Source organism: Emys orbicularis, chromosome 17, assembly GCF_028017835.1.
Source record: "Emys orbicularis isolate rEmyOrb1 chromosome 17, rEmyOrb1.hap1, whole genome shotgun sequence".
Classification (NCBI taxonomy): Eukaryota; Metazoa; Chordata; order Testudines; family Emydidae; genus Emys; species Emys orbicularis.
Genome location: NC_088699.1, coordinates 23,434,486 through 23,450,970, shown reverse-complemented (window position 1 = coordinate 23,450,970; position 16,485 = coordinate 23,434,486). Strand labels below are relative to the sequence as shown.

The window sequence follows — 16,485 nt, the reverse complement described above, 5'->3', positions numbered from 1 at the left end:
TTAGATTGGCCGAGTTTGTCTTTTAAGACGTCCACTCAGTCCTTGTCCCAAGATCCTAACAGTGGCCACTGAGTTTTGGGATCTCCCTGAGTTAGCCTAGACCATTTCTCCAGAAATTTACAGGAGTCCAGACCCTTCCTAAAATACATAAAATGAGCCGGCGTTCCTTTAGGGAACTGTCCCGACTTAGACGTCTGGTTACCCATACAGGAGGACTTCACACACACCAATCACACAAGAAGGAAATTCGGGTCCGTCAGAGCGATGCCCGGTGCAACATACAAAAGGAGCCCACAGGCTACTGCCTCAATCGCCCTTGCTTTCACACCAAGGGTTTCACCCAAGGTGCGGTGTGGCTGCGATTGTGCAGATTTCACTCACTCAGGCCGCGGGGACAGGAACCCCTTGGTCAGCCGATCCCCGGACGGAGACGGCACCCAGACTCAAACACTCCACAGGAGGACGGATAGACACAGAGACAGGACAGTCCTCAGTCCGGACAAAACACAGAAATAATTACCTGACCAGATTCCTGATGTCAGATCCTGGGATCTCTAACCAGAACAGAGTGGGAACCAACAGGTTCAATGGCGTAGACTTCACTGTGGTCGTGCGCCCTTCCGTTCAGGAGGAGGACTGCTCGGGCCAAATGCCCAGGTGCCGGCTACCACGGTCGTCCTACAAAAACGGTCAGGAATCACACAGCCCCAGTGAAGACGGTTGCCATCTCAGTGGGACCTCCAAATTGTCAAAGTCAGACTCAGGACTCAGAATTTGTCAGACCACTCTGTTTATTAGCACAGCGCGCTGCTAATACATTCAGATAATGTGAGCCCCCATGCAAGACCCAAACAGTCTTATTTATACAGATAAAAGGGCGCGAACTAAACAAAGGAACAAAGAGAGCAAAATTGTAAAATTTACCTGGGGCACAATATGCATATCCTGCTTCCTTACTAACTCTTATCCATCTAAGGCTAATGCTTCACCAATTGCCCTTAAGTGGAGCAATTGTTCTATCTTAATGTCAGCTTTCCTGACACCTGGATCGCAGCATTTCTCATTTCTACTTAAAGGTACATACTCCTAGGGGGTCAGAGTTAACCCCTGGAACGACCATCACACATAACAGCATTATGTCTACATTGTCTACATTGTCCCCATAACAGCACAACACTGTTCTGTGACCCGGGCAAAGCCCGGAGCAGACCCAGGCCAGGATCCCCAGTAGGGGCAAGCCTGGCTCGACACACACAAATTCTCTGCCCCGTGCCAATGCAACCCTCTCCCCCTGGGGTCAGCCCAGCTGGACTGTGCTCTGGGTGGTGCTGGTGGGCTGGGTGAGCTCAGCGTGGTGGGTTGGTTAGTGGGCTCAGCTCCCGTCTGCTGAAGGCTGAGAGTTTACACAAATCCCCTTTTAACAGCAGCCGGCTCTCCTGCCAGCAGCTCCCGCCCTGCCCCAGCTCAGGGCTCCTGTCCTGCTGCTTCTTCGCTTTCTTTCCAAATTTCCCAGGCTGCCCCACACCATTTGTTCAACCCCCCCACCCCCAGGGTCAGAGTTAATGCTGTGTGTTTGAGTGGCACTTCCCCAGCCAATCAGATTTGTGCTGAGTAGCATGGGGGGGCGGGAGCTCTCTCCCAGCTTCACACCAGAAAGTGACTATACACCAGCTGGTGGCCCCCAAGGGCCTGCCCTACATGCGGCTGATACCGCGATGCCACAGCTCTTAGCCATCAGCAACGAGAAAGGGGCTGGGATATGCATCACCGACTTCTTACCCAGAGCATTTATTCTGGCACTTTCCCCTCAGAACCACCTCCATTCCCTGCAGCCTGGCTGTGGGGGGGCGGGACGGGGGGAGGAGAACAGCTGCACTGCACAGCTGGAAAGGCGCCCCCTGGTGGGTGCCCAGGACAAGGCCCCTCCAGCTAGAAGACCTGCCCTTCACCAGAGGCAGCTGGGTTGGGATCCCCCCCACAGCTCTGCCCCAGGGGCCTTGGCCGGTCTCTGACTTACAACAGGGCTGGATGGGAACTGCAAGGAGAGAATCTACCAAGAGGAAAAGATTCAGTATTAACGTCCCAGAGTCTGGGGAGACCTTGGTGCCTCTGTCGGCGATGGGGCCATCCATGGCCCAGAGTGCCCAGGGCTGGGGAGCTCAGGGACAGGGGGGCAGGTGTATCAGGGTGTGAGGAGCCACTGGTGGACATCACACCTCTGAGCAGGGGTTCAGGTCCCTTGGGACTGGAAGTGGAGGTGGGGTTGGGTGCAGGTGGCAGTTACACGGCATTGGCTGGGGTTGGCATGAGTTAAGGCTTGAGAGGCCTTTGTTGATTTGGTGTCTCTTTAGGGGACAGCTAGATCCTGGTGGGGGTCTCAGAGGCCTCCAGGGGGAGGAAGAAACACAGCCAGGAGCCACCATTAGACACTCCTGACCGGGGTACGCTTGCCCCCCATCTCTTCCTCCCCACATGGAGCCTGCAGCTCTATTTGTGGGGTCAGGGTGCGGTGAATGGCAACACAGCAAGGAGGCCTGCCTGGGGCATGTGGGCAGCGGGGAGTGGTGGTTTGGGGGATTAAAACAGGCTGGGGGAGGCATTTCAAAGGAGCTCTGTGCTGGGGCCGCGCTGCCTACGGTGTGCTGGGTTCGGAGTCGCTGTCTGTCTATTTCTGTTTGTCTGTTTAGACTGGCAGCTCTTCGGGACAGGGACCGTCTCTCACTCTGGTGTGGGCAGCGCCCAGAAATGGCCCTGGTCCTGACTGGGCCTCTTGGCGCTACCGTAACACAAATCAACACTAATATGAATGGTCCTGCTCTTCGGTCTGTGCCAGCACAAAGCCAGAGGCTGATATGGCTCCACCCTCCCTGATCGGACCCCGGATGGGCCCGCCCGGGGCTTGTGCAGCATAGACCCAGCTGAGTGGTTTGGCTGGGACCTCATTAACTCGGCCCTCCCTGGACGGGACTCGAGGAGGGTCGGCTGGACCCGAGAGCAGCTCGCACGGAACTGAGCATTGCCAGCTGGGATGACAATGACCTCACCCAGCTCAGAACTTCTGAGCCGTTTGGATCCAAACAGTCTGATGCCGTTTGGATCCAAACAGTCTGATGCCGTTTGGATCCAAACAGTCTGATGCCGTTTGGATCCAAACAGTCTGATGCCGTTGGGACCAGAACATTCCAGGACTATTTAGACCACAACAGTCTGGTGCCCCTTGGATCAAACCCTTGGCTCAGGTCAATCGTGATCCTGTCTCTGCTGCCTGCACTGTGAGATCTGGAGATTTAGCAGGAGAATTGGACCAGAACCGCCATCCCTTCCCCAGCAGAGACCCGGACCTCCTGGCTGGTGGTGGACAGAGAATCCAGGAGGTTTCGAGGATTGTGACAGGCACCAGCCTTGGCCCGAGTCCCCAGAGCCAGGACCATGCTGCACAGCCAGGGGCTTCCTGCTGAAGCCCCAGAGACGAATCCTGGAGCTGCCCAGGAAGGGTCAGGTGAGCAGGACGTTCCCTGGGCCCACAGGACACTCGGGGGAGAGGCTGGCAGGGGTCCTAGGTCAAGGATGAACTCAAATTCTCTCTCTGCCTGCCTCAGGGAGGTCTCAAAGGGGGAGGGGGAGAGAAACAGAGACCCCACCAGGGCATAGTGGGGGAAACGGACTCCAAGTGGGGAGAGACAGAGCCCTCTAAATGGTTAAATGGAAAAGAGGAAGGGGGAGACACAGACACCCCCCCCCCCCAAGGGTGAAGGAGACACCAGGAAGAGGAGATATCTGGGGGCACGAAATGGCTCTTCCATGTAGAGATGCCAGTGCAGAGTCCTGGGCCCGTGGGGGAACGAGCCTAAGCCAGGGGCCTTGGAGATGGGCACAGCCAGGTCTCAGGCTGCTCCTGGTAACCATGCCAGGGTCATAGATGTCAGGGCTGGGGCAGACCAATGGGGCAGAGTGTCCATCCCCCCCAGGCCAGGGCAGCATCGGCACCGACAGGACGTTGTCTAGGGCTCTGTCCAACCTAGTTGCCAGTGTGCCAAGCAAGGGGGCTCCGGCCCTTCCCTGGGGCCAGCGTGTCAGATCCCTGACTGGTCGCTCCCCTGATATTCGTACTCAGTGAGTCCCCTTCCCCACCCCCTCCCCCTGCCCACGGGGGGCCCCTTTGGGCCTGGGACACAGGGCTGGGAGCCGGAGGGGGACGCACCGCAGGGGGCGATGGCCGCAGGAGTTGGGCTTTCATTCTGCTTTCAGAGTCGCAGAGATCAGGGGAGTCGCCCCCTCGTCAGGGGGTCTCTGCCGGGAGCCCCGTTCCTGGGGAAACAGCAGAGCAGGGGGTCTCTGCCTCTGCAGGCCCCAGGGACCCAAGCCAGCAGACCTCCACGGCCACATCCGTCACCAGCCACTCCTCCACCCGCGGCGTGCAGCCTGCGGCCTCCAACCGCCTGTGTGCACAGCCCCCAGGGGATCCACCCGGCGCGGGCGTGAAGAGAAAGCGCTCGGCCCGTGTCAGAGAGGCCGAGGGGGAGGGAGAAGAAAAGTCCCTGTTCTACATGAAGATCAGGGCCGTGAACGGCGTCTCGGTGGCCTGGGAGACCGGGGCTGGCTTTGGAACCATTAGGAAGCGCCCCCGCATCTTTAAGGCCAATTACAGCGGAGGAGAAAGCTTTGCCGGCTCGGACCTGAGCAGCTCCCACACCAGGTCCGAGCTGGGGGACGTGGACCCCGAGGCAGAGAGCGGCGTGGGGGGGCCAGCAGAGGAGGCTCCGCAGCAGCCGATGGGAGTGCCCCCTGAGTGGCTCCTCACCCCCGAGCAGGGCCTGCGCTGCCTGGCCTGCTGCCGAGTCTTCCCCAGCCTGGAGGCCCTGACCCAGCATGTGAAGCAGGGGCTGCGCGAAGGCTTCAGCTGCCGCGTCTACTACCGGGTGCTGGGGCAGCTCAGGGCGGGAGAGCCGCCCCGGAAGAGACGGCGACGTGGGGGCCGCGAGTGCAGCAAGTGTGGGGGAGAGATACGGCGCCCACGCAAGGCTGCCAGATAGGCCTTGCAAGGACGCGCCGGGGGAGCCCAGCTGCTGGCTGAGACCAGAGACGACTCTGCCAGCAGAGACCCGAATACACAGGGTGGCGACCACAGCCAGCAGCGGGTCTGGGCACACACGCCAGTCGCTGCCCCCGGCTAGGAAGCCCTGCCCGCTGCCGGCTTGCCAGCCAGACCCGATCTTCACATGAGGCCAGGACAACGAGCTCTGGGACTCGCCGTGATACACCCGGACCCCTGCTTGGGAAACGCCAGCGCTACGAGCATCAGGGCTGAGAACTGGCAGCTCCAGCAGTGCCAAGCCAACGGCATCCCAGCCCAGCGCGCCAGATCTACACCAGGCTCCCCCCCGGGGCCAACAGGCCAAACCGGAGCTGCCAGGCTCCCTCCCCTCCCCCAGCCCGGCCGGAGGAGCAACCTGCAGCCCCCGCACCAAGGCCCTGCCGGATGCCAGCAGAGCCCCAGACAGCAACGCCGAGCCCCACCCCGCCATAGGGCTCTGGCCGCACCGCACCCAGCCACCAGGGACAGGGAAAGAACTGACGACATCAGCCAGCCTTCGCCCTGCCGAGACCCAGCCTAAAGCCTTGGCCACCGCCCAGACGTATGGAGGGTCGGTAGCAGATCTGCATCCTTAGAGACGCACACGGACTCCGGCCTATCGACGGGAGGAAGGTGATGAGAAGACGTCTCTCTGCAGCATCCCCAGAGACGGACGCACAGGGCGGCTACGACGCACAGCCCCTGAAGGCTGAGCCACAGAGCAAGGAGCTGGGAGCGCATCCCACCGGCACAGACATCAGCTAAGTAACTTACTGCGGGGGTCTCGTCTGGGGGCGGGGGGGAGGACGCCCTAGGTTCCCAGAGCATCTCAGGGGCTTGTGAGCTAGGGCAGGTAGCTAAATGGTCTGGGCAGGGAGCTGGAGGTCAGGAAGGCAGATGTGGTCAAGGGCTCGGTGAGAGAAAGGGGGGTGTGGGCGGGGGCATGGGTCAGGATGGGAGGAAGGGGTGTGTGGGCGGGGACTAGATGGACCCAGCCCATCCTCCCCCCACCCCACAAAATTCACCTCATCCCCTCCCCCTGCCATAACCCCTCCCTCCTTTCTCCCCACCACAAAATCAAAGTCCTCGGCCTCCCACCACGACCAAATCCCTCCCTCCCCTAGGACCCCATCTGGCTCTCACTACCTCCCTGTGACGGGGTTGGGGACTCACCACCGCAGCGCCTCCTACTGGTTGTCTCAGGAATTAGCTCTGTCCAGTGGAGCGCCCCCTCCTGGTGGTGTCCCGTCCGTCGTCTTGCCCTCGATTGGCTTCTGAGCCCGCGTCGCTCCCAACTCACGGTGTCCTCTTCTGGACCACTGCCCTCCGGCAGTGCCCCTTAGTCCATCCACACCCCCTTCCGAGGCGGGGGGGTCAATCAGCAGTCAATGCCCCCACCACCATGTCCAACCACACACCCCAAAGTCTAATCCCTCTTGTCAGGGATCTGGTGTAGTCTATACTGGCTGCTCCCTATGGTCGATGGCTGGGTGTACTGCAAGGGGGGGAAAAGGGGGACTCAGGCCACCCACTACTCTGGGTCCCAACCCAGGGACCCTCTAGTGGCAGCCGTCCTGCCCTCCTTCTCTCCCTCCATCTGTCCACGTCCCTGGGCCGCTTCCCCTTCGGCCCCTCGCACCGGCTAGGCCCTTCCCCTCAGGGCCTGCAACCTGGCAGACACCGGGCTGGAGTTACCCTCTGCTCCCCCGGGCCTGCCCAGCCCTGCGCTGTCCCGGGTGCTAGTCTCCCAACTCTGAAGCCAGACCTTCCCCTCTCGAAGACCTGGGACAAACTGCCTCTACTCTCTCTGAGCAGCCTTCTTATAGGGCTGAGCCTGGCCCGGATTGGCTGTCTCCAATCCGGGCCCTGATAGGCTCCCAATAAGCCCTTCTCTTATTGGCTGACGGGCTGCACAGGCCCACTGGCCTGCTGCAGCCCCCTCTAACATGGGGGTGGGGCAGACACCCCCCACACTCCCCCTCCTCCCAGTCCATCCAGCCCACCTCCTCCCCAGTCCCCAAATCCACCTCTCCCCCTTCACTGTCCCACAGAGTCCAGCTCCTGTCTTGCTCTCACCCCAAAATGGTTCTGCCCTTTCCTCCCCTCCCCTCCCCAGCTCCTCTTCCCCCATCCGTTTCCTCTGCACCCCACCCCATGAGCTGGATTCAGCTGTCCCAGGTCCGGCCTTGGCTCCTGACCACGCCACACCTCGACCAGCCACAACGGAGCTAAAGCTCTTACCTGCATCTTCACTAGGAGCAGGTGTAGCTGATCCACATTAGATCCACCTGACCTAAACCCCAGCCCATGTTTTAGTCCAGGCAAAGGGCCGGTGTCCTGCTCAGCGCCAGGCCCAGCTCGGTCAGGTGCTAAATTGAGCGAGAGGGACATAAAAATCTGCTGGGCGGCTTTGACATGCTCAGGCTGGCGCTCAGATGCCAGCTGTAAAGCAGGGGAAACATTCTGTGCTCCAAAGTGCACCAAACGCCACAGCCGCCCGCCCTTCAGCTGAGGGGACGAAAGGCTTTCACCAACATTCATTAATGAAGCTTCACGCCCCTTGTCAGGAGTGGTAGCATCCAGAGCCTTGTGCTGCTGACCGGGAAACTGAGGCACAAAGAGGCAAAATGACTCAACCGAGTTCACACAGTCACTCTGGGAATCTGACATTTCTTTGTGCCAGACAAAGGCAGAACCCCTTCCATGCAAAACAGCAACTAACCTGGGAAGGGAAGCAGTGTGTGTGACCATCAGAGTATCCCCCGTTTAGTTTGGCTACTAAGGAGCACAGCCTTAACCACCTGTTCATATGTTACATTCCATGCAGCTATCCATTGTTATCAAGGGCACTAAGCCCTGTCGGAGGCAGTGTCACCTAGTGGATACAGCTCTGGACTAAGCTGCAGGACACCTGGGTTCTAGTCCTGGCACTAGCCAGCTGTGTGACTTTGGGCAAGTCACTTCCCTGCTGCGTGCCTTAGTTTCCCTGTTTGTACAAAGGGGACACTGACCTCCACTGTAAACTGCTTAGCGATCTATGGATGAAAAGTGCTGTATCACAGCGAGGTATTAGTATTAATTCCTTTTCTCTTCCTCCCAGTTGTGAGCCCCAGCTACTGCCATAAAGACCCCTGTGTTCCAGAAAGAACGTCAACCAAATGCTTCCCGAGTGACCTACTCAGGGTGCCACTTGCCCCCATCCAGCCAGGAGGTAAATATCAGAGTGTGGTCGACGTACCGGGTTGACCAAAACAATCGCTTGCCCTTTATCCACAAACCTGATGATTCTCAGACCCAGTTTTTGGTCTCCACCAACCGTCCCGCTTGGTAGCAGAGTTTTAGTAGCAGAGGCTGTAGTGAGGACTCGCAGGGCTAAGATCATGCTAAAAACACTGTGGAACATTCATATATCAACCTAAAGGAACAGAGTGCATTGTGGGATATGTTGGCCTCGCCTATCTTTATCATGTGTGCAACTTCCTGGGGGATAGGGTGACCAGACAGCAAATGTGAAAAATCGGGACTGTCCCTATAAAATCGGGACATCTGGTCACCCTACTGGGGGAGGGAGCGGGGGTTGTTTGCAAATTAGCAAATAACCAAACAACAATAGTCACTCCCCGAATTAACGAGGTTTGGCTAGACAGTTACTAAGGGGCAGCTGGCGCTAGGTGGTGCTGTTGGCTAATGGTAATATCTGTAGCAGTGAGACGTTTCTGTACTTCCACAGCGCTGGGCTAGCAAGGACTTGGCCCTGCAGGCAGCAGGCAGGTGCTTTGGCAGAGCTGGGGCAGGGAGGAGAATTGGACTGGCAGGGGATACTCCAACCTCGGACAGCAGTGCATTGGCAGAGCGGGTGGGAGCTGTGCTGGAGTAGCTGGAGCGTGGCAGGCCATGGTCATGGTGTATGGACCAGTCTGTGTTGGGGGACCACAGATTGCAATAGCACAAGATGTAGGTCCGATTGAGGTGTGTTGTCAGAGCTGGGGGAGGCAAGTGCCCACAGCAGCAGCCCCGCAGCACCGTGCCTGGGCCCAGGCAGCTCTGTCAGCCTCCTGCGTTCAAGAGACCCGATTTCACTCCAAAGAGGAGAGCATTTCCGGAACAAGTGCCTTCGTTCCCAGCACGCTCACAGTAACTGCCCTGGCCGCATGGCTGCCTGCCATGAGCAGAGTCTGGGTGTGACTCTGCATTTCTTAAGGGAACCTGCCTCACAGTTCTCTCTCTGTTCACAGAGTGACACTCGCACAGGGGAAGGTCCCGGAAGGAAGTCTGCGTTGATACGGTTTGCGTCCAGGGTGCGGGGCAGACACAGCAGGAGCTGACCACATCCCCAGCTTAACACTCCCCATTCTTATAGCATCGCCGGGTCCTTTGTTAAGGTCAGACGTCGGCAGCTGAAAAGGAGCTTTACATCTTGTATCACAAGATCTCATTCAAACAGGAAAACAACGAAAGGCAGAAGGCAAACTTTGAGCCCTCTTTGACTTCCTCCTGGTGGTTTGAAGCAAAGCAGTCCCACTGAAAGCAACAATTCTCCATTCTTCAGTAGGGGCCCAATCCTGTGACAGTTTTTGTTGTTTCGGCCGGGCAGCGCGGGGGGTGTTTCGGCGGCACGGCGCTGCGGGAGGGTTGGGGCTTTGGGTAGCCCGGCCCGGTGCTCCAGGGGTTTGGGCAGCCTGGCGCGGCGGTCGGGGGCGGGGGTTTGAGCGGCCCGGTGCGGCACTCGGGGGGGGGCGTGGGGGTTTGGGCGGCCCGGCGCGGTGCTGGGGGGGCGGTTTGGGCAACCCGGCGAGGCGCTCGGGGGGGGGGCGGGGGTTTGGGCGGCGCAGCACTCGGGGGGACGGGGGTTTGGGTGGCTGGAGGGGGCGGGGGTTTGAGCGGCCCGGTGCGGCGCTCGGGGGGGGGGCGTGGGGGTTTGGGCGGCCCGGCGCGGCGCTGGGGGGGCGGTTTGAGCAACCCGGCGAGGCGCTCGGGGGGGGGCGGGGGTTTCGGCGGCCCGGCGCTCGGGGGGGGGGCGGGGATTTCGGCGGCGCGGCGCTCGGGGGGGTGGGGGGGTTCGGCGGCGTGGCGCTCGGGGGGGGTTCGGCGGCGTGGCGCTCGGGGGGGCGGGGTTTGGGCGGTGTGGTGCTGGGGGCGGGGGGGGGTGTTACGGTAGGGCGGCGCTCTTCTTTTTCGCCTGGGGCGGTAAAAAAGTTAGAGCCGGCCCTGCCTGAAGCTCACAGAGACGCAGGGTCTGCAGAGAAAGACTGTTAGCTGGCCCCAGAAGAGCAGGGGTACCAGGGCTAAGTCGGGCCTACCTAAATCTGGAGGGAAATTGTCTACATGGTAAGTTATTGCGCAGGACGTTAGCATGCTCTAGATTCACACCCTGGCTTGCCGTGCACTAACTCGCCCTGTGGACAAGACCTGAGAGAGGTGCAGCTCATCCCTGAACTGGGACAGGAACAAACTATCAACTTCCACCCTTTCAGTTTACGGACACCGGTCCAAAATTTTCCATTGCAAGATTTTTTCTGTTGAGAGAAAATGGCCTTTTTCTAGCAAAAAAATCCATTTTCACCTGAATTGTTGGGGGGGGGGGGGCTGTAGCAATGTGGGACTCACCCCTGCGGCACCTCCTGCTGGTCATCTCAGGGAATTACCTCGCCAGCCTCCGGAGCACCCTCTGCAGGCCAGTGATCTGCCTTACCGCTGTCCCGTGTCCCTCCCAGACCCCAGTGCCCTTTTATCTGGGGTGCTGCCCCCGGGCAATGCCCCCACACTCTGTCTCTGGGTCTCCCCTCTCTGGGGAACCCCCAACCCTCTAATCCCCACCTTGCCTCACTGTGGGCTACTGCCAGTCACCAACTAGCCCCCGCGCCCTGGGGCGGGCTGCAGTGTCAGCCACTCATCATAGGCAAGGTCAGGTCTGGACCTGTTGCCTCTCTCTGCAACCCAGTGCCTCTATGGGGCCTTGGATAGGGTTACCATACGTCCGTTTTTTCCCAGACATGTCCGGCTTTTTGGTAATCAAACCCCCGTCTGGGGGGAATTTCCAAAAAGCCGAACATGTCCGGGAAAAATACTCCCAGTTTTGCCGGCATCCCTGGCTTACCTTACAGCAGGCTCCGGTGACTGCTGCTGCTCCCCCCAGACACCTCAGCTCTGTGCAGCTGAAGAGCTGAGCTGCCCGAGCGCTATCGGCTTCACGGTTTGCCGGACAGCCCCCAGACCTCCAGACCCTGCGTCCCCAGCCGGGCGCTTCCCCTCCCGGGCTCCGGCTGCGCTGGGGAAGCGCCCGGCCCGGGGCGCAGCGGGTCTGGAGGCTGCCCGGCAAACCGTGAAGCCGGTAGCGCTCCGACAGCTGTTTCGCATGGCTGGGAGGGAGGAGGGGGAATGCGGGATGCTCAGGGGAGGGGGCAGAGTTGGAGCTGGAACTTTGGGGGAGGGGCAGAGTTGGGGAGGGGAAGGGGCGGGGCCAGGGTCCCATGGAGTGTCCTCTTTTTTAAACCTTAAGTATGGTAACCCTAGCCTTGGACAAGGCCCTGCAGCCTGGGGAGTTGTCAGCCTGGAGCTCCCCTGCCCCTCTGGCCTTTCCCCAGCCCTGCATCACTCTGGGTACCCTGAGCTTCCCAGCAGCCAAGCCGCCCCGCCCCGCCCCAGCCTCCCTGGAGGCAGAGAGAGTCTGTCTGCTCCTGGCCCACTTTCCTCTTATAAGGGCCAGCTGTGGCCTGATTGGGGTGTGGCCACAGCTGAGGCTACTTCCCCAATCAGCCCAGGTTTCAGAGCTGCAGCTGCAGGGAGCAGAGGGGGTTGTATGGGTCAGGAGTTCTGGGGGGGGGGCTGTCAGGGGGTGGGGAGCGGTTGGATAGGCGTGCAGTCCTGGGGGTCTGTCTAGGGGCAGGGATGTGGATAAGGGTAGGGACAGTCAGGGGACAGGTAGGGGGTAGGATCCTAGGGGGGCAGTCAGAGGACAAGGAGCAGGGGGGGTTGGAGGTTCTGAGGGGGGCAGTCAGGGGGCGGGAAGTAGGAGGGAGTGGATGGGGGCAGGATGGGGGTGGGGCTAGGGCAGGGTGGGACTCCCTGGGTGCACACCCTAATGAAATGGGCTGCGCACGCCTATACGCCTATGTGTATAACATCTGTATCCTATATGACAAGGTAGTATTTGAGCAGTTATATTGTAAGCCTCTGTAATTGTATAAATCACCTGACTGGAGAGACAGATTAACTAGTGTGATGGACGGATCTACAACTGAAGGTGTTACGTCCTGCTTAGCAAGAAAGGCCCATTGACACCGGATGGACTATTGTGGACAAAGGACAAAAGACTTTGTTGCTCTGCTCTTCCCCCCTCCCAATGAAGATGAGTCATGCAATTGGATTCCTCACATCAGTTGAGTTTGCAACTCAGAGCACATGAGAGGAGGGGGGATAAAACCCCTAACAAGGAGGCACTGATTATCTTTGTGCTGCTTGGAGTCTGGGGGGGGCAAGGTTTGTTAGGCATAAGCAAGAGATCCCCAGTTGCTTAGTCTTAAAGGACATATAGAGCCTGCTTATTATAGACTTCTATTACCTTTTGAAACTTAAGATTGTAATTCATTTGTGTGTGTATGTTTACCTGCTTTAACCTTGTAAATAACCCTCTAGTTTCCTTTTCCTATTAATAAATCCCTATATAGTTTATTATAGGATTGTCTACAAACGTCTTTGGTATGAGATTTAAGGTACAATTGATCTGGGGTAAGTGACTGGTCCTTTGGGACTGGGAGTAACCTGAATATTGCTGCGTCTGATGAAGTGGGCATTCACCCATGAAAGCTTATGCTCCAATACATCTGTTAGTCTTAAAGGTGCCACAGGACTCTCTGTTGCTTTTTACGGAATATTGCTGTGATTCTTGGTGTAAGGGACCATCCATCACAGGGGTAGCTCACCTGGGTGGCAAGACAGATTGGAGTACACACGGGGACTGTCTGTGACTCCATGGTTAGGCTCTTTTAGTGCCTGAGGAGTTTGCACTTGATGGTTGGTTGGTGAAATCTAAGGGTAGAACTCACAGCCAGTTTGGGGTTTGTGCCCTGGGGTTGGTACGCAGGCTCTTGGGGCCCGGCAGGCAGCATGACAGAGATTAGCTGTAGGGGTAACAGTTTACAGAGGTGCTGAGACAGGTTTTCTAACCTTAGCAGTAGATGGGGCTGTGACCGCAGCATTGCTCAGCCCAGGCATTTGAGCACCACTAGTCAGCCTGGCTTCAAAACCATGAGATTTTTTTCTTAGAGTTACACCTGTCTCCCATCCCCGTAGTGTTGGAGCATCCCCCAGTCTCTACAGTATTTACCCTCACAGCACCTCGTGCGGCAGGGCTGGTATCTCCATTGGACAGCTGGGGAGCTGAGGCTGAGACAGACTAAGGCCCAGACGCTCAAAGGTGTTTAGACTCAATGGAAATTAGGTCCCACAGGGAGTCTGCGGCAGCGCAGGGGCCTGAAGCCAGTCTCCCTATGTCCCAGGCTGGAGCACTGACCTAGGCCCACCGCCGCTGTCTTTTATTTGCCTTCTGCTTTTGAACCTCGAGGGGTCACGTTTCAAAGAAAAACGAAAGCCGAGAGTCCCCTGGGATCACAGGAGTCTGGGAGCTGGGGCTTTAAGCAAAAACACCAAAATCATGAGCTGCCCGTGCTGTGACACTGGTTTTGTAAATGAATAGACCCTCTGGTGATATCTCCAGTTGGAGTCTCACCTAAGCTTTGCCCCTGTTACGATACCGCCTCCCAGCGATGTTCTTACACTACGTCATTGCAGGGCTGCCCCGGGGATCTTCCTTAAAGGGTTAAAAAAAACATTGCCACTTTGAGCTGAACGCCGCAAACCGTGCCGGTGCCCGTTCCGCTGCAGCCTTGTCTGCACTATTGCTACCGTAACCCACGGTCACATGGTGTCTCTGTCCCCCTCTAGTGGCCAGGCCATATACAGCGGTTTGCGTCCCCTCCAGCACTTGGGTTAACACAGCTGGGTCCTTTAACATGAGCAGCGACCAATCCTGCTTTTAGAGTCTCTCGGATATCAGCTGCGAACGCTGTTTTAAGCGCTCTATCCATGATACCTACTCTGAGCAGGGACAGCTAACACGGTGTGTAAAAAAAGCCAGCAGCCCACCTACCCTCAAGCTCCCACGGCCGCTATGACCCATGGGGCTGGCCCGGTGCTGGTGGGAAGTGTTTGCAAACTTTCCCTGGCTCAGACAGAGTTAAGGAAATTCAGAAACCAGGATCCCGACATGAACGTAAATCCCGACCGATTGCGACTTAAACTCACTGCTCGCAAAAAGTATTGGTGACGGGGGGAGCGGAAAAGCCCCCAACAGCTCGTGCCCTCGCAGCTAACGGCTGCTGCATAAGGACCACAAAGGCAGCAGGCCCGGAAAGAATTTGTACTACCAGTGTCAGAGGTCATTGCATCTGGGAGGCAGCAGTGCCAGCAGATGCGCTGTATTTACACAGGCAGTCACTAGAGGGCGCTGGCGCCATTGTATTGTTGCCTTGAACCTGTTGCCCAAAGCACCTTACACTTAGGCTGAGATTCATTTTTACCATTGCCACAGGCTGGGTCCTGCCATTTGGACTGTCGGGGCTGTGCGGGGCTGTGATGCCTGTGATACCGGAAGCAAACCCCTCCCAAACAGCCTGGCACGCAGCACGCTCCCTGCACCATCCAGCTGCCCACAGTGCCCCTCTGCAGACCAACGGGTACAGCCAGGACCCTGTCCCTTCCCCACGCTAGGTGGGGGCTGTCTACTTTGTCCATGTGCCTCTAGGGGAACAATCTGCTGCCCTAAGCCATTGTTCCTGGCAGCCTCCTCCTCTCTCACTCCCCGGGGCGGACCCCAATCCAGCCCCTAATTAGCAGCCATAAATCAGTCCCCTTTCTAGCAGACAACTCCACTGGTGCTCCCGGGGCGATCTGCGGCACACTGAGGTGATCACCTGAGCGGGCGACACCGTTCTCACTCCTGCTGGCGTCGCTCAGGCTGTGAGAGCTCGCGGGGACATTTCTGTAACACACAACAGCCCATCCGTTAGTCCGGTAGCAATCCACGTGAGGCTAACGTGGCTAAGCCACTGGGCCACTCTTCAACCTCAAAGATTGGAAAAGGACGTCCCGAAGCCTTGAAAACCGCCACTGGGACTGGGTTGCGTTAACCAACGGCTGGCAAAAAGCCAGTGAGAGGAACCACGTGGAAGCTGGATTACATATGAATCAGCATGTCTGGCCAAGGCATCCCGGCATGTTTAGAGATTAGCTACTGACTTTACCAACCCAATGGCACGTGGCTTTGAAAAGCCACAGGGGAACTAAAGTCCCAGAGCTTGTCTGCAGGGGGAGATTCACTGGCATTATCATACCAGTATACTTATAGTGGATCAGGATGTGAACTGAACTAAACTTGAATTAAGGCCAATTTTATTCCAAATTAAAGTGTGAACATAGGGGATTAATCCAGTTTAACTAATCCAGTTTTAATTCACACCTTTACTGGATCCAGATTAATGTTCCTGTGTAGACGAGGCCCAAGAGAAAAGCAAATGAGCTGCCAGTCTTCAAATACAGTAAGGAGAGATCCTTAAAGTCCCTCCTGGAAAATCTAGCTTTGATTTCGAGTAAGATAATGGCAGAAATAATGCGTGGAGGCCTCAAGGATGATGGGACCATGAGCAAACGACAACGCTGGGGGTTAGGTGAGACAGGCCGTGGCCACAGCTGAGGAGGCGGTCAAGATTTCATACAATGACTAGTGATTTTGAGGGCCCATCTTCAGACACATGCAAGAGGCCTTATTTTCAGTGCTTATTTTCACCGTCTGAAAATTGGGCCTCTTTAAACGGTGTCCAGTTGGGGCCCAAAAATCGAGGGACCCAAAATCGCTGGGCACTTTTGAAAGTCTTGGCTGGGAGTCTGAGCCAATCGTGCCCAGGGATTAAAAACGGCTCTGATCCCTGTGCTAAGAGGTGCCACAGCAGGCTGATGGTACTCTGAGGTGGCATCGCGGGAACCTCTGAACCGCGGGGAAGTGCCGCATGGTGACTTGCTCTCCCTCTCAGACATCACTGGCAACATTAGCCATCCCGAGTGAGTTCATAGTGTTCTACAGGAATGTGTATTGTACAGCGTCGGGGCCCATCTCTGTCACCTCCCCTAGTGACATAGAGCAGGGGATAAACGGCAGGACACCACAGCAGCAGCGGGGGCCAAGCTGGGAGGAGAGAGAGCGGAAGGAGAGCTGGAGCCATGGGCAGAGAACTGAGATCCCGCCTGAGACAGTGAGGGAACGCAGGGCGCGCTCTCAGGAGTTGCCCTGTCTCTCGAGGGACATCCACACTGTAGATCCACCTTCTGTGAAAGCAGGTGAGCCCGTGGGTGCCAGG

At 57.7% G+C, this 16,485-nt stretch overlaps 1 protein-coding gene across 1 annotated transcript; it reads left to right on the top strand.

The window, feature by feature from the left end:
- Positions 1 to 535: 535 nt before the first annotated feature.
- On the top strand, positions 536 to 5,033 carry LOC135891048 (protein FAM170B-like). Its single transcript, XM_065418537.1, has 2 exons — positions 536 to 689; positions 4,249 to 5,033. The coding sequence occupies exons 1-2, from the start codon at positions 536 to 538 to the stop codon at positions 5,031 to 5,033; spliced, it is 939 nt and encodes a 312-aa protein (XP_065274609.1).
- The last annotated feature ends 11,452 nt before the right edge of the window (positions 5,034 to 16,485 follow it).